We start from the raw sequence: 17,123 nt of genomic DNA, 5'->3' as shown, positions 1-17,123 counted from the left end.
AAACGAAAATAAGGCGACTGTTAAACATCTTTAATCATCTCAAGACAAAACACAGATTCATCACGTGCAGCCCGCAGACGTTCATTCAGTGAGTTCGGTACAACGACACAAAACAGCCAATGAAAACTTAATCATTCAAGTAAAGCATCATATCAGAATTTGTAGCTAGTCTTCAGTGGAGCCACTGAGCCTCAACTCAGCAGCTCACTGAAAACCACAGAAAGAAAGAAATAAGAACAATTTGATGGCAGTAATAAAAGAAATCTGTGTTCATCTCCAACATCTATGTAGAAAAGTAAGCAAAATGTAAGATTTACCATATCTGTCTATGACTCAAACTACTATAAATACTCTGCCTCTTTCTAAACTACTAATTCTAAATCAATCATCTGAAGACAGATTTCAACACCATCTGCAGCAAGACCCAGTTTCAGCCTGTGGAAACAATAAGTGAGGGTCAGAAATGAGAGACCCAAATGTGGCTTGGATTACAGCAGGTCGTCCTGGATCAGGACTCAACGCTTCTTTACCTGACGTTAGAGTCAGAGGCCAAGTTTAAAAGCATCCTCCACTCACTCCACTAACCTGTACGAAGCCAAACCACAGGAGTCCCAAACGGGCTTCCAGTCAGCCTAAGTAGAGCTGAGAGGCTGAGGGACCCCTCAGAGCTGCAAGCGCTTCTGTACAAGGTCTAAACTAGACTTGAAATGGGGTTGAACCCGCTTTAGTCTGGTAATGCCCTTCTGTACCTGAGATGAGAAACACACAGCTGAAAACGTTATAATAACTAAGGTTGGATGGATGTCTGATTAAAAAACAGCAACATCAGAGGTAATCTTCTTCAGAACACAGACATGCACATGTTACAAGGTAGGAACCGCTGATACGAAGGAGCTGGTGCTAAAGTCCCACTGCAGAGACACAACCATTGCTCCATAGCTTAGAGCAATAGTTACTACACTGTTCATAAAAGTCTGTGCAGTGTCTTTGCTGCACCCGTGCAGCACCATTGATACCAAGAACTCCATGAATCCATTTGTGGGTTAAGAAAGTCCGACAAGCTGAGGCCCTGGAGCTGTTTAGCTGGACAAACGGGCCGTGTTCCCAATTCTACAAAGGCTCAAGACTGAGGAAGTGAAGGTCAGAACCAGCTGGAGGCGGCAGCAGAGTCACAGATGAAGTGTGACCAGCCCAAGGTTCTGTTACTGAATCACACACCACTGGTGCTGTCAAGTGGACCTGCTCTGGGTTTCACCTTCCATCAGTGAGGCTCCATCGATTCAGACACTCAACAGCAGCTTTGGGTTGAACACCACACCAGTTACGGGTCTGTGGCTGGAGGGTGTTGTTCTCCTGGACCGTGTTGCGCCGGTCCACCGCTGGTGCTGTCGTCACATCCTCCAGAACCCACCCAGCTGGACAGACCCACTGATGTCTGAACTGTGACACTGCTCACCCTCCATGGACGCGGTGAGGTGGGCTCTGTCCTTAGCTCTGTGTGGGTCACTGGTTGTTGAGGTAACCGAGCCGGCGGCACAGTATTTCAAATATCTCAGCGATACACAGAAGGATGGTGATCACGGTGAAGGTGTACATGGCACTGAGGAAGATGGTCTTTTCAAAGTGTTCGGGAACCATGCATTTAGTCACATTAAAGGTTTTCTCCAGAGCACTGGCTTCACACATGAACAGTGGGTGAACCTGGGGAGCGAGAGGACAAACATGAATGCTGTTTAATTGTCACACTTAGAACATGGACCAGTGAACAGACTCGCATCCAGTGGCTTGTTACGGTAAAGAGGAGGCTGCTCAGGATGAACTCTGCTTCTACGCTGACGACGCTCACGTCTACGCAGCTAAAGACACTGCTTCATATTTGTCATACCAATTCCTGAACGTCCCAAAACTTGTCTCTGGTTGACACAAAGAGACTGATTCAGACTTCAGTGTCCATTCAACTGGTCCAGAACCTAAATCAGGCACAGATTATTTCAAACTGGACTTCTTGGTTCCACTTTTGAAACTTTAGAAAAACCTTTGGACCACGCAGGACCTGACGGAGTGAGGCGGCCTTTAAAGCCTTGCGCTGTCCGTTTCCATGGTAATTCTTGTACTGAAGTACTTGATGCTCCTTCACCAGCCCACATGTCTGACAGTCGTCCAGCGCATGAATCAGCTCAGGTTCTCTGGCACTTTAAGCCTGTAGCTGCTCAAAGTGCAGCTCTGAGTTTTAATGATCTGATTTACTGAGACCCTCTGGATGTTTTAAATCCAAACCTACTTCTCTAGGCTGAAACTGATTAGTTTGTTCATTTACTTTCTGAATCCTTGGCAGCTCAGGACAAGCGGGCAGAATTCCATATCCTGCCTGAGCTGGGACATGAGTCAGGAGAAACCTCTAACCGTCCCTATGAGGGAGGCGTTAACCTTTGACCCGGTGGAGCTCCAGCGACAGTCCTGGATTCATGGTTGTGACACGCTGACGCACCTGGAAGCCAAAGAGGTGACTCTGCAGCCAGAAGGCGATGACTTCCAGGATGATGCGTAGAAGCACTGAGATGATGTAGAAGACGGTGTAGAGGGGTCGCTCCAGGATCTCCTCCTGGTCGATGTTCTTACAGGCTGCGTACAGATGGAACACGGCCCCCGGAACCAGTACCGTTACCAGCTGCAGGGCCCAGAAAACCTGAGCGAGGACGAGCACAGAGTGGGTGTCTGCTGACATGCTGCTGCTATGAGGCCCAGATGCAAACACTGGCGTTTGTGTGTTTGGTGGCTGAGGCTCCTACCTGGGGGGTTATGGGTCGGAACTGGTTGTAGCAGTACAGGTTGAGCTCTCTGCGATCCGGGTCGCAGCTGAAGTGCAGCGCTTCATTCCCGTAGACAGCGAAGCCGAGGACGCCCAGGAAGAACATCCGCACCGAGCCGAAGAAGAGGGTGTGGAACTGGCCTATGACTGTGGGAGGCCTGAGCTAGACCACACACACACAGGCACACGCACACACGCGCATGCATGCACACACACAGGCACACACACACACACACATGCACACACGCATGCATGCACACATACACGCACACACAGGCACACACACACACACACACGCATGCATGCACACACACACACACACACACGCACACACAGGCACACACACACATAAACACACGCATGCATGCACACACACACACACACACGCACACACAGGCACACACACGCACACACACACACAAGCACAAACACGCACATGCACACACATACACACGCACACACAGGCACACGCATGCACAAACACAGGCACACGCATGCACACACACACGCATGCATGCACACACACACACGCACACACATGCACACACGCATGCATGCACACACACACACAGGCACACACACACATGCACACACGCATGCATGCACACACACACACGCACACACAGGCACACACACACACACACATGCACACACGCATGCATGCACACACACGCACGCACACACACGCACACACACACACACGCACACACACACACACACACACACACACACACGCACACACATGCACACACGCATGCAAACACACACGCACACACACGCATGCACGCACACACACACACATGCGCACACACATGTGCACACATGCCCACACACAGGCACACACGCATGCACACACACAGACACACACACAGACACACAGACACACACACACACACACACACACACACACACACACACACACACACACACAGAACAGCGTCTGTCAGTCAGGTGGAGGACACGTCCCGTTTCCTTTTCCCCTGCTCTGTCCTCACACTAACAACCATCGCTGTCCCAGCAAACAGGACAGGCGTAATGGAGTGGAGCCTTCACACACTGAAAGCTTTGGGCTCTACTCACGCATCCTTCATAGAAGTTTCTGATGTAGTTTAAGGACATGGCTTGTCCGTGGAGGTCCCCGGTTTCACTCGGCGCTGCTCTGGGCCCTCATGGCCGGTTGCTGCTGGTGCCTCCAGCTGACCTTTCTCTCTTTCTCTGTGCTGAAAGCCAGAGTCAATGCCTATTTTTGCCTTTCATACCTCCATCAATTGACTCACTCAGTAGAAAAAGGGCAACAATGGCCTGTGAGGGCATGTGGTCCCTGCATTGTGTCCCTACTGGACTGTGTCAGCGAAAAACCACCTCCTGCTCACAATGCAGAGGGAGAGAGAACACTGGCATCATGGGAGCGCCACTGATTGTAATGGCTGGACTTGGTTTTAGCTTTTCTGTGTCCCGAGCGTCTGTTCTGCTGAGCAAAGCTGGAATCACTGCTACATATAAACATATCCATGATTGCCCTTTCTGGTTGTGTGGACTTTTGTTTACATGCACACGTGAATAAAAGAAAAGTGAGAACCGCTGCACTGTAAACACTGTAAACACAGCCGAGCCGAGCCGAGCCGAGCGAACCAGAACCAACACAGACACAACCATCCACCCAAGCAAAAGGCAGTTTCCAAACACAAATTCAAATAAAGTGAATGCACACACCAACCGTAATCCTGGCGGCGTGCTGTTCATCCCCCCCTCCTTTTTCCACCCAGGGATCCTAAACCTGTGCCGGCTGCGGGACCTAACGAGCAGAGAGAGCACAGTCAAGTCAGACGGATTTAACTCAGGCGACTTCCGGTCACAGCCTTCAACATAAACAAAGATTTGTTTGGATTTGGCACATTGACTAGAGAAACAAAATAAAGACGAGACGACACGATGTGCGTCGGTCAGGCGAGTGCAGCACAAAGCAGAACGAGCAGCCCTGAACCAGCAACGGCCAGAGTCGCTCCGCACCTGAACACGAAGGTCCGAGTCACTCTCCTGCTGTTGAAGTCTGGTTCGGCGCTCAGGATGCCGGCAGCTGAAGCCATGCTCCGCGACGGAACCGAACGTTGCCTCGTGTGGCGGCTAAACTGCTTAAGCCCGTGTGCATTTATTTTGGAAGGTCACGCGAAGAGCTTCCGGCGTGGCCCACGTTAATTATGTCTAGCTTCACACGACTGCCGGACGAGACCTGCCGCGCGCCGGGGAACCGTCTCCGTGCGTAAAAGCACCTCCGCCCAGAGTCCCGCTGTCAGACAGAGACGCAATGAAGTCACACACGTAACGTGAGTCGCGGCTCTGGTCCGAGGTCAGCTGACAGCTGGCGCATAGCAGGCTAAATGGAAAAGGGGGATCAGATGCGCGAACAGGCGCGTCGGTACCGGTCAGCTGGTAAACTGACACGGTGGGGGCATCCGCTGAAGGAAGTCAGGTACAGAGGCACGCGCAGCTGGAAACCAGCACCAACACGCGGCCTGCGTTCTGTTGAGCGTTTCTGAACGGACTCTGCGGTGATCAAATAGCGACAGATTGGGTTCTTAAAGATCAAACTCCAGCTCGTGTGGTGCCACCTCTTAACTCGACCATCTGGGCCTGGAATAAGCAGCACAATCAGGCTCCAGATGGTGAGAAGCTCACAGAACAGCGCTGAAAGTTGGGCCGAGCCAAAGCAGCGATCCGTCCTCCACGCACGAGCTTTGCATCGCACACGCTGCTTTTGCGTCGCTCTCCGCATTGTGGCGTTTAATGATGCGGCGGTGCTTTGCGGACTCAATGAATCCTGCAGGTGTGAGCAGCAGATAAGCACATCCACCCATTCTGTGCGCTGTGCTCGGGAGTTTCCTGCTTTGTGTGGATGTGTGTTAAATCGCAGCAAGCAGCCTTTTAACCCCAATCACGGACCGGGCTTAAAGGAAGCGCAGGTGTTTGCAGAACTCCGTGAAAAACCAAACTTTATGCTTCACGTCGAGTCTGAGAGGATGCGAACGAACGTGAGCGCGAGCGTGTAGTGGCTCATTTGACCCGCAGGAGACGATGGTTCTAATCAGGTCACAACTCCGAGAGCTTCACTGTCACCGCGACGTGCGGCGGCGGCGGCGGCGGCGGCGCGGCGCGCGTGACTCCCCCCGCAGAGCAACAGGAGCACGTTCGCTTCCAACAGGCACTGAGACAAACAGCATTCATAAGAGCGCAGGTTGTGCTCACGGTCAAAGCGAGACGTCCCCGCTGCAATCTGGCCCATTAAGAACAGGGGCGTCACTGGTCCCATTGTGATGTTAGACTGGAACAACAAACCCGCAGGAAGGTGGAGGTGGTGCTGTCGCCTGTGGCCGCGCAGTGCATCCTGCCCCCCCCCTCCCCCTCAGTGTCTAAGAAGTGCCTCCTTCGCTTTCCTCCGCGCACCCGTCGCTTCTCACCGTCAGAGCAGCCGCGCAGCTGCGAGGAGAAGCTGTTCTTCCTCACCGCGGGTTGTCTCGGAGCGAAACCCCCGCTGAGATCGCGTTTTACGCGCAGCACCTGGTTGCGCGCCGCTCGCGCAGACGCTCCTCTTCTCCCGTCGCTGCTCGCTGTTTTGTAGATACTCCGACACCATGGACGACGAGTACCTCTCCAACTTATCCCCGGGTCACGGAAACTCCGAGGCTCTGAGCCCCAACTCCACGGCGGAGCCCGGCTGGTCCGCGGACGGCGGGGAGACGGTCCACTACGTGCTTCGCTGCGTCATGACCTCCATGTACGTCCTGATCATCACCGTGGGTCTGCTGGGGAACATCACGCTGGTCAAGATCTTCGTCACCAACAGCGCCATGCGCAGCGTGCCCAACATCTTCATCTCCAGCCTGGCGGTGGGGGACCTGCTGCTGCTGCTCACCTGCGTGCCCCTGGACGCCTCCCGCTACTTCTTCGAGGACTGGGTGTTCGGCGAGGCGGCTTGTAAGCTCATCCCCGTCATCCAGCTCACCTCCGTGGGCGTGTCCGTGTTCACGCTCACGGCGCTCAGCGCGGACAGGTAGGAGCCGCCTTCATTGTCTGAAATCAGAATGTGCCTTTCGTCCTGTGATGGATCCAGATGCGTTGTTTTAGTATTTCTGTCGGAGCAGCATTGTTGTTCTGCTTCCTCGACTGCCATTTGGATGCAGGACGTGTTCAGGGAAGGTCTGATCTGAGTGCTGCGGTGCTCCAGGTCCAGATGTGGATGAGCTCAGGGGTCTGTATCTGCCTCTTAAGTGGCTGCTCGCTGCTCTCCTGCCTCAGACTCTCCACAAACACAGGATCATATTTTCCTGTGTTGGTCTCATTCAACATGAAAGAAAGAAATTAACCCTTATTAGTCCCACAGTGGGGAAATTTGTTCTCTGCATTTGACCCATCCCCGCGAGGAGAAGTGAGCTGCCATAGTGAACAGCGCTCGGGGAGCTTGTGTAAAGTGACTCGCTCATGGTCACACCTGATTCCGCGGACCTTTGCCTTCCGAGGGCGAACCATTACCAACTGCGCTACCACGCTCTGCCCATGTAAACATATGGACCTGCATCTCATTAGGCACATTCCACTCAGCTGGTGGAGCTGTAATAAAATCAGGCATTTCCCCAGTGAGGTGAAAGAGCTGAGGCTCAGTCAGGACCGGACCGGACCGAACCGGACCGGACCGATCCGTGTGCAGCAGCTGCAGCCTGTGGGCACGCACACGCTGCAGCTCCAGCCGATCTGTGGAGGAGCATTGATTCGCTGTAATGTCCACTTGTTCCTGACCAGCAGGACGAGTGTCGAGAGAATACAGAAACGGCTTTCATGAAAATCGGAGAATCTTTGCAGAACGTGTTTCAGAAGATGTCCTTTCAGGAAGTCGGGGGACAGTTAGAGGAAGGACTGTGTCTCAGTGACCGTCAGGGAAGAAAGTTCAGAGCTGCTGCAAGTCAGTCGTCATTCATCACACTGCCGTGAAAGCAGGGATGAGGGAAAAGGCTGAACAGCTCAGGCCACGGAGAGAAAATCAATAGGAGCTTCCCTCACGGCTGCTCATTCATCCAGGAGCATTTGTCCAGGAGCATGAAATATTAATAATGTGGGGCGTGTTTACAGACCTGTAGTTATACATTCCTTACGGGGTGTGAAGATGCAGAGGATGTGAGGTCAGAGTGAGAGAGAGAGGTGGGCGAGCAAGACTAGTAAAGACGCAAACTGGGTGTCACACCAGCATCGCCCTCAGCTGAGTGATGGCTGGAAAGGATCCGCCGACCGCATGACCTTTACGGTCTACAGACCTCCTCTGTGACGAGCAGCCGGCTGAGGACAGACCTCATGACCTTTACGGTCTACAGACCTCCTCTGTGACGAGCAGCCGGCTGAGGACAGACCTCATGACCTCTACAGTCTACAGACCTCGTCTGTAACGAGCAGCAGGGTGAGGACAGACCTCATGACCTTTACGGTCTACAGACTTCCTCTGTGACGAGCAGCCGGCTGAGGACAGACCTCATGACCTCTACAGTCTACAGACCTCCTCTGTGACGAGCAGCAGGGTGAGGACAGACCTCATGACCTCTACGGTCTACAGACCTCCTCTGTGACGAGCAGCAGGGTGAGGACAGACCTCATGACCGTTACGGTCTACAGACCTCCTCTGTGACGAGCAGCAGGGTGAGGACAGACCTCCTGACCTCTACGGTCTACAGACCTCCTCTGTGACGAGCAGCAGGGTGAGGACAGACCTCATGACCGTTACGGTCTACAGACCTCCTCTGTGACGAGCAGCAGGGTGAGGACAGACCTCATGACCTCTACGGTCTACAGACCTCGCCCGTGATGAGCAGCCGGCTGAGGACAGACCTCATGTCTGTGTGGAGGAGCTGTGAAGGCAGAAAGGACGACGGGCTTTGGACGCAAAGCAAAGCTGACAGCGACTCTCCCTCCAGTGCTGCTCCACTAATGGCCTTCTGAGGTGAAATTCAATTTGCCGAGCAGACGAGCGTTAAAGCGGTGTGTAACACTGTGGGCGGCAGCGTTTCCACAGCGCTGACAATGAAGTGGATGTGATGTCTTCTATTTTGTTAAGGATGAAAGATGTCCTGAATGATTAAAAAGGCAAATGAAGCTTATTCACATAGGTTCCAGTGAAGCACACGCAGAAGCATGAAGCCGCCTGGATGTGAGGAAGCGCATGTTGAATAAAAAGACATTCAAAACGGCTGAGAGTCACAGAGGGTCAGCCTGCAGCGCTCGCTGTGGCGGCGCGGCCTCCAGGTGCATGCTGGGAGCTGCAAAGCAGCGCGTGCAGCAGCGCTGGAGCAGGTTATTAGGCCGCAGTCGTCCTTTGAACCACATCTCAGCGAACATGTCCTCGAATCAATAATACGCATTCAAATAATAATGGAGCTGCTTCAATATTTGCTGCCAGCTGCTGACAGTCATGGTCCCCAGAGGATGTGCCCCACCGCTGATTACTGCTGCAAATAAAACGACTGAGAGGCCAAAGGCTGTGACCCCATGTCAGCTCACAGCCTGTAACTGTGGGGAAGGAACCAACGAGCAGTGCTCCAAACGCGGCACCAGACACTTCTCACACCCTTGTCACTGATGGAATGTGTTTTGTTTGGACTGCATTATTTTAGCTGGAACCTTGGACGGGACTCTGGGTTGTGCTGGTTTCCCGCAGCAGAGACAACAAATCCTGCACATGATGTAATGCAGCTCGATCCCAGCGCCTGACCTTTTCATGCAAACTCAGGTTTACGTTGGTGTCTTCACCACCACGCAGCGTCACCCTGCAATATTAACGCGTTAACCAGGAAATGGCTTCCTGACCGCACAGCTGCGGCTGTGAGTCTGACCCTAATGGCCTCAAATCACCCTCTAACGAGCCGATTACGCTTCCTCAGTAGCCCCGAGCTCTGTGATGAGCGTAACAGGCCTAATGGCTCATTAGCATAACGACCGGAGGGCGACTGGAGCCACGGCTCCTCGTAGAAGCAACACGACCCGGAGCTGGTTCATCCTCAGAGGAGCTGGAACTGTGACATGAAAGTTCCTCATTTCAGCTGGTGAACAACGGGAAAGAGGGAAACGTTTAGAGACGTAACAAAAGCTTTTAGAAAAGAAAGAGAACAGCTGACAACAGGAGGCGACGGCGTTCCAGGAGGAACCTGCCGAAGCGTGTCGTTAACCAGCAGGGTCCTTCCAGGAACTGACACCAAACGAGTGGTTCCATCAGTCGGTGCCGTCAGTTCTTCCTCCATCAGCGCCGCTGAACCAAGCCTGCATCTTCAGTCTAATCCAATCACAGGCTAATGCAGCATTCAAGCTGGATTTAATTTGAGCCATTTGCTGGAACGAGCTCATTAAAGAGCAGACGCATCGGTTTCAGCACCTGTACCACACGGACACGTGACGGGGCAGAACCTGGAGCAGAACCTGCAGCAGAACCCGGAGTGGAACCTGGTGCAGAACCTGGAGCATGTCACTAAGGTGAAGCAGCACCTACAGTAGCACTACTATTTTAGTAGTAGTAGTAGTAGTACTGTACTAGTAGTACTGTACGTTAGCAGTAGTAGGGTCTGTGCTACCTCCGGTCCCACCCTGTCCTCAGGTCCAGAACAGAGGGCAGAACCTGTCTCAGTTGATGAACCGCTGATATTCTGCAGGTCTAATGAGCTGCTGCAGGTGTGCGACTCCAGAGACGAGCAGAGTCTGCAAACAAAACCAGTACAGAGGGAAGTGAAAGCAGGGAGTCGGACCCTCAGAACCTCCGTCGACTTTACACACAATGAATAAATCATTGCATCAATAAAACACAAGGTTGCAGCTTTGAGTGAGTATGAATGAGGCACACTGAATAAAACGGGCCGTCTGACCTCGGAGTGCTTCATGAATACAGCACTGCCGTGGAACCGGTTCCACATCCTGTCAGCGTCACTGGGACGAAGGGAACGCTGGTTCTGACCCAGTTTAAAGCATTAGAGGCGCCTGTTGCTCTCAGGTGAAGCTCTGTCCTCCAGCAGCTGAGTGTCTGCTGGATGCAGTGATTGTGTGATTAGACTGATGCAACATTAGACGTGTCTGTTTGACCCGCCTCCTTCTCTCTGTCCATCAGGTACAGGGCCATAGTGAACCCGATGGACATCCAGACCACCAGCGCCGTCTTCTGGACCTGTCTCAAGGCCGTTTCCATCTGGCTGCTGTCGGTGCTGCTCGCGGTTCCCGAAGCCATTTTCTCACAGATCGTCTCCATGCAGGCAAACGTCACTTCCTGTTGAAAGCTGCTCTTCGTTCGTCTCCTTCTTCCTCCACTGTGTGACTTCTCTCTCCCTCCTCTTCCTTTCTAGGACAACCACAACGTCACCTTCGTGAACTGTGTGCCGTACCCCATGTCCAACCCCATGCATCCTAAGATCCAGTCCGTGATGATCTTCCTGGTCTACTTCCTGATCCCTCTGGTTGTCATCTCCGTGTATTACTACCACATCGCCCGCACGCTCATCAAGAGCGCCCACGACATGCCGGGCGAGGTCAGCGACCACACCAGGCGACAGGTGAGTGTTTGACAACCCCCGTGTTCCAAGCTCCATGTCATGATGATGGAGGAGCAGAGTGGCAGAGACTCTGTTGGGCCACGTTCTACTTCAGAGAATTCATAGACGTCCCCGACGACTTCCCATCGCTCCAAAGTGCATCAGTTCACTCACTTGAGTTTGATACCAAAGGTCAGTGGTCAGTCTCCACTGGCCTCCCTCCAACGGGACCAACAGACGACTTCACATGCCAGCAGTAGCAGCAGCAGCATCTTCATCATCATCATCATCAGCAGCAGCATCAACAGTGGCATCTTCATCATCATCAGCAGCAGCATCCTCATCATCATCATTAGCAGCAGCAACAGCAGCATCTTCATCATCATCAGCAGCAGCAGCAACTTCATCATCATCATCAGCAGCAGCAGCAGCAGCAGCATCAACAGTGGCATCTTCATCATCATCATCAGCAGCATTCTCATCATCATCAGCAGCAGCAGCAGCATCCTCATCATCATCATCAGCAGCAGCAACAGCAGCATCATCATCAGCAGCAGCATCCTCATCATCAGCAGCAGCAGCAGCAGCAACAGCAACATCTTCATCATCAGCATCATCAGCAGCAGCAGCAGCACCAGCATTCTCATCATCATCAGCAGCAGCCTCATCATCCTCATCATCATCATCATCAGCAGCAGCAGCAGCATCTCCATCATCAGCATCATCATCATCAGCATCAGCAGCATCCTTCTCCTCATCATCATCAGCAGCAGCATCTTCATCATTATCAGCAGCAGCAGCATCCTCATCATCATCAGCAGCAGCAGCAGCAGCAACTGCAGCATCTTCATCATCATGAGCAGCATCATCATCAGCAACAGCAGCATCTTCATCATCAGCAACAGCAGCATACTCATCATTCTCATCACTATCATCATCACCATCCGCAGCAGCATCCTTGTCATTATCCTCATCTTTATCCTCATCATTATCGTCAGCATCCTCATCGTCATCATCATCATCTTCCTCAGCAGCAACAGGTGCAGGACGTACGTCAGCAGCAGCTGCTAAGTTGAAGGTGCTGGATGGAGGCGGAGGCAGATGCAGCTCAGCTCCATCGTTTAAACACTGATCACCAGCGGCTGCTTCCTCTTAATTAAAGTGTAGGAAACATTTTCATTTCTGTCAGACTTAAGGAGGATTTTCTATAAATACCTAGTTAATTTCTGTGTTCGGTTCGTGCCTGGTGAACGTGAACGTGAACCGACGCGTTCGAAGCACGAGCTTTGTCCCGCTGCAGTTCATTGTGCTGCTGAAGCGAGCAGATCCAGACAGAAACGTTCTGAGTCACATTTACCTGAAATCAGCCTCACGCTGAGGATCCTAAGAACCTTCAGCCATGGCTCTGATTAGTGATGGCGATGAGTCAGACCTCTGAAGCTGCAGCTTGAAAAATAAACTAATCATCAAATGTTTTTAAGCCTAAGTTGTCCAATATTAAAGCAACGATGATCAGGTTCCGTCTGAACGTCAGCGAGTTTGTGCAGCAGAGGATCTAAAAATACAGACGCTGCTTTTCACACTCGTCCACTTTGCCACACATCAACGTTAATGATAGTTTTAATGACGGAGCTGCACAGGAAAGCCATTAGGTGGAGGAGGCGAGGGAGCGGGCCTGGCCCGGGTTCTGTCCAGAGTTCTTGACTCAGGGGTACAGGAACCCGGACCAGGCCCCGGACCAGGCCCCGGACCTGGACCTGGACCTGGACCTGGACTAGGACCGGGACCAGGACCAGGACTAGGACCAGGACCAGGACCAGGACCGAGGCCAAGCAGGGTGAGGTGATGACTCACAGCTGAGTCATCACAGCTCTGTGTGTTTGTCCCTGGAGGAACATTCCAAACATGTTCAGAATGTCGGAGCCGTAAGTTGTTTTTCTTGTGGGAATCTCACAATTACACATCTAAGATGAACACAAGAAGCAGAGAAAGCTTTGACGGGAGGACGATCCAGGTCCAGGCCTGTCGCTAAAAAGCTTTTTGCTCCTCTTTGCTGCATAGATAAATTTCATCTCAGACTGGACCTCAGTAAAAGGTCAGAGCAGTCGGTTCAGTACAGAAGCTTGTGCTGCTCATCTGGACCGGACCCGTTCCGCTCCGTCTCTTGTTCCAGAGCGGAGGGAGCGTCTAGTTGGAGGCTGAACGCTCCGACTTCAGAACCATTTCACCTCTTCATATCGATGGATAACGATGTTTCTGTCACCAGCGTTGGAGGAGTTCACCTGCAGCTCAGATAAAGGAGACGCCAGCTGATTTCAGCCTGGTTCCGTCTAAGGAGACGCCAACACCCACCGATGAGCATTGAGAAATGAGGAATCAGCAACAGGCTCCTGCAGAGTGGGTGGTGTCAGCTGGAAGCCACATCTGCAGATTTTCTGTGAGAAATTAACTCCTACAAATGTAATCCTGCTCGCTCCATCGTCTCAGTGTGTGCAAATGAGCTTCTGTAAAGGGAGGAAGCAGCTGGGCGCTGGGCGACACCGGGCTCCAGCTCCTCTGGGCTCCAGCTCCTCTGGGCTCCGGCTCCTCGGGGCTCCAGCTCCTCGGGGCTCCAGCTCCTCTGGGCTTCAGCTCCTCGGGGCTCCAGCTCCACTGGGTTCCAGCTCCTCTGGGCTCCAGCTCCTCTGGGCTCCGGCTCTTCTGGGCTCCAGCTCCTCGGGGCTTCAGCTCCTCTGGGCTCCAGCTCCACTGGGCTCCAGCTCCTCTGGGCTCCGGCTCCTCTGGGCTCCAGCTCCTCGGGGCTCCAGCTCCTCGGGGCTCCAGCTCCTCTGGGCTTCAGCTCCTCTGGGCTCCAGCTCCTCGGGGCTGAGGCCGGTCCTTCTGATGGTGCAGTACACGGGAAGCACATTTGAACTGCCATGCAGACGTGAGCTGCAGATCAGTTTCATCAGAGGCAAGTGGAGAAAGCTTTTAGCAGGCAGCTCCCAGCGGGAGTCGGCGTCCCCGCCAAAATAAAAGGCCCTTTCTGTGTTGTTTGGTTTGAAGCACTGACATGCTAACGTAGCGGCGGCCCCAAGTCGTGTTTGCCGACTAGCTCTGACTCTCTGACTCTGACTCTGCAGATGGAGACCAGGAAGCGCTTGGCCAAGATCGTGCTGGTGTTCGTGGGTCTCTTCGCTCTGTGCTGGTTCCCCAACCACGTGCTCTACATGTACCGCTCCTTCCACTACTCCCAGATGGACGTGTCGCTGGCCCACCTCATCATCACCATGCTGGCCCGCATCCTGAGCTTCTCCTCCTCCTGCGTCAACCCCTTCGCGCTGTACCTGCTCAGCGACAGCTTCCGCCGACACTTCAACAGGTCAGATCAGCATCATGTGTTTGACTCCTTAGAAACTGCCTGGTTGAGCCAGCACAGGGATGGGGATGGTTCTGGTTCATTTCCTCCGATCCCTTACAGGGAGGAGGGAAAATCTACCACTCATCTGTTCTAATCCTTCCCATCCGTCGCAATCAAGACTGACCCAGTCCGACCCATTTTGTTTAGCACCCCCGGTTCCCACTCGGGTCCCTTTGAGCGCGTCAGGCCCGTTCTGTTGAAGCGAAAAGAAGAAAAAATCCTCAAAGAAACTAAAAGTCACTGAATGCTGAGTCACAAACATCCTTTTCTCTCCCGTGTGCTTTTCCTCCTCAGCCAGCTGAGATGTGGTCCAGGTCACCGCCCTGAGCGCCAGCCCAGCTACCTGCATAGCACCTCCCACATCCGTCTCACCTCCATCAAGAAGACCACGCCCACCGCTGCCGCCGCTCCCACTGCCAACGGCAACTCCAGCAGACAGGAAGTGGCTCTGTGAACCGGCAACCCCACCAAAAGTGCCTCCTGAAACCCGAGTTCAGAAGTGAAAGGGAAACTGAAACATGCTTCACTACAGACACAAACCAATCACCTGAAACAGAACCCATCCTCCCCCTCTGCCCAGAATCCATGCGTTCCACCCGAGGACGTCCTATAAACTCTGAACGTAAAGGGTCCCTGTCACTCCTGAACTCCCGCTGTCGCCCTTCATGTTGTTATAAGTGTTAGAAACACAAGCCGAGGCCTTGGTGATCCGTGTCCTGTGAACGTGAGCAGCTGAGAGCAGCTGAGAGCAGGTGGGAGCTGATGAAAGCAGGTGAGAGCAGGTGAGAGCAGCTGAGAGCAGCTGAGAGCAGCTGAGAGCTGATGAAAGCAGCTGAGAGCTGATGAAAGCAGCTGAGAGCTGATGAAAGCAGGTGAGAGCAGGTGAGAGCAGGTGAGAGCAGCTGAGAGCAGCTGAGAGCTGATGAAAGCAGCTGAGAGCTGATGAGAGCAGGTGAGAGCAGCTGAGAGCATCTAAGAGCTGATGAAAGCAGGTGAGAGCTGATGAAAGCAGGTGAGAGCAGGTGAGAGCTGATGAGAGCTGATGAAAGCAGGTGAGAGCAGCTGAGAGCTAATGAAAGCAGCTGAGAGCAGCTGAGAGCATCTAAGAGCTGATGAAAGCAGGTGAGAGCAGCTGAGAGCTGATGAAAGCAGGTGAGAGCTGATGAAAGCAGGTGAGAGCAGCTGAGAGCTGATGAAAGCAGGTGAGAGCAGCTGAGAGCTGATGAAAGCAGGTGAGAGCAGCTGAGAGCATCTAAGAGCTGATGAAAGCAGGTGAGAGCTGATGAAAGCAGGTGAGAGCAGGTGAGAGCTGATGAGAGCTGATGAAAGCAGGTGAGAGCAGCTGAGAGCTAATGAAAGCAGCTGAGAGCAGCTGAGAGCATCTAAGAGCTGATGAAAGCAGGTGAGAGCACCTGAGAGCTGATGAAAGCAGGTGAGAGCTGATGAAAGCAGGTGAGAGCAGGTGAGAGCAGCTGAGAGCATCTAAGAGCTGATGAAAGCAGGTGAGAGCTGATGAAAGCAGGTGAGAGCTGATGAAAGCAGGTGAGAGCAGGTGAGAGCTGATGAGAGCTGATGAAAGCAGGTGAGAGCAGCTGAGAGCTAATGAAAGCAGCTGAGAGCAGCTGAGAGCATCTAAGAGCTGATGAAAGCAGGTGAGAGCAGCTGAGAGCTGATGAAAGCAGGTGAGAGCAGCTGAGAGCTGATGAAAGCAGCTGAGAGCAGCGGAGAGCGTTTGGGTGCTGCTGTGCGTTGTTCCCTGTACGTGTGCAGAATGAAGGCAGCCACTGACAGGCAGCGATGGCGTCCTGATGCTTTGATGCTTCCCTTTATGTACGACACAGTGTTGCTTGTATTTTGTGAATGCTCACTTAATAAAGGCTCCTTTTCGAGGACGCGCTTGCAGCGGTGTGTTTCCTGTGTTAAAGGCCGGTGTGTGGTCTGCACCGCGCTCAGCTGAGGCCACGTGGTGATTGTGGAGCCAGACGGCATCGCGTTCTCCAGCTGAGCCGCCGTCTCGGAGCAGCTCCGTTAATGAAGCATAAGCTCCACAGCTGCAGGATACACGAACAGCTGTAAAGCTCCCCACGAGAACATTATGTAGAAGCAGAGAGGATGATCCAGGTCCAGGCCCGGAGCTAAAGGGCCTTTTCTCCTCTTCACTGCATGATTTCCAGCTCAGTAAAGGGTCAGAGCAGGTTCAGTACAGTCTTAATGTAAGTCACAATAAAGAATCAGATCCCTTTTCTTTCTCAGAGGTTCTGCTCACGTCCCGTCGCTCCGGCTCCTCCCGCTGAGGCCCGTCTTGCTGCTCCGCCACCAGCTCTAATAATGTGCTCGAACGCTGAGGACTGTTCCTGCTGGAGGGAAC

The 17,123-nt window shown here is 53.0% G+C and overlaps 2 protein-coding genes across 5 annotated transcripts; one reads left to right on the top strand and one right to left on the bottom strand.

Annotated features, from left to right (window-relative positions):
- Positions 1-15: 15 nt before the first annotated feature.
- gje1a (gap junction protein epsilon 1a) lies at positions 16-6,403 on the bottom strand. 4 transcript variants are annotated; one of them, XM_029141953.3, is made up of 5 exons: positions 6,265-6,403; positions 4,523-4,604; positions 2,790-2,972; positions 2,489-2,686; positions 16-1,701 (listed from the first exon to the last, which is right to left on the bottom strand). In XM_029141953.3, exons 2-5 carry the CDS (start codon positions 4,550-4,552, stop codon positions 1,504-1,506), a joined length of 609 nt encoding a protein of 202 aa, XP_028997786.1. In that variant the 5' UTR covers positions 4,553-4,604; positions 6,265-6,403; the 3' UTR covers positions 16-1,503. The 4 variants fall into 4 exon arrangements, with proteins under 4 accessions (XP_028997786.1, XP_028997785.1, XP_028997784.1 ...); XM_029141952.3 differs by lacking the exon at positions 6,265-6,403 and adding an exon at positions 6,053-6,223; XM_029141951.3 differs by lacking the exon at positions 6,265-6,403 and adding an exon at positions 4,820-6,005.
- Positions 6,404-6,438: 35 nt separating this feature from the next.
- Positions 6,439-16,647, top strand: nmbr (neuromedin B receptor). Its single transcript, XM_029141908.3, has 5 exons — positions 6,439-6,857; positions 10,938-11,079; positions 11,170-11,376; positions 14,478-14,716; positions 15,050-16,647. Exons 1-5 carry the CDS (start codon positions 6,439-6,441, stop codon positions 15,207-15,209), a joined length of 1,167 nt encoding a protein of 388 aa, XP_028997741.1. The 3' UTR covers positions 15,210-16,647.
- The last annotated feature ends 476 nt before the right edge of the window (positions 16,648-17,123 follow it).

Source organism: Betta splendens, chromosome 24 (assembly GCF_900634795.4).
Source record: "Betta splendens chromosome 24, fBetSpl5.4, whole genome shotgun sequence".
NCBI classification, from domain to species: domain Eukaryota; kingdom Metazoa; phylum Chordata; class Actinopteri; order Anabantiformes; family Osphronemidae; genus Betta; species Betta splendens.
This window is presented reverse-complemented; position numbering and strand designations above follow the sequence as displayed.

Coding starts and splice junctions, on each gene's coding strand:
- gje1a (XM_029141951.3), bottom strand. CDS start 4,896: ATGGCTTCAGCTGCCGGCATCCTGAGCGCCGAACCAGACTTCAACAGC. Junction 2,687..2,789: donor TCCGACCCATAACCCCCCAG/GTAGGAGCCTCA, acceptor GTCCTCGCTCAG/GTTTTCTGGGCCCTGCAGCT. Junction 1,702..2,488: donor GTCACCTCTTTGGCTTCCAG/GTGCGTCAGCGT, acceptor CTCGCTCCCCAG/GTTCACCCACTGTTCATGTG.
- nmbr (XM_029141908.3), top strand. CDS start 6,439: ATGGACGACGAGTACCTCTCCAACTTATCCCCGGGTCACGGAAACTCC. Junction 6,858..10,937: donor ACGGCGCTCAGCGCGGACAG/GTAGGAGCCGCC, acceptor TCTGTCCATCAG/GTACAGGGCCATAGTGAACC. Junction 11,377..14,477: donor GCGACCACACCAGGCGACAG/GTGAGTGTTTGA, acceptor CTGACTCTGCAG/ATGGAGACCAGGAAGCGCTT.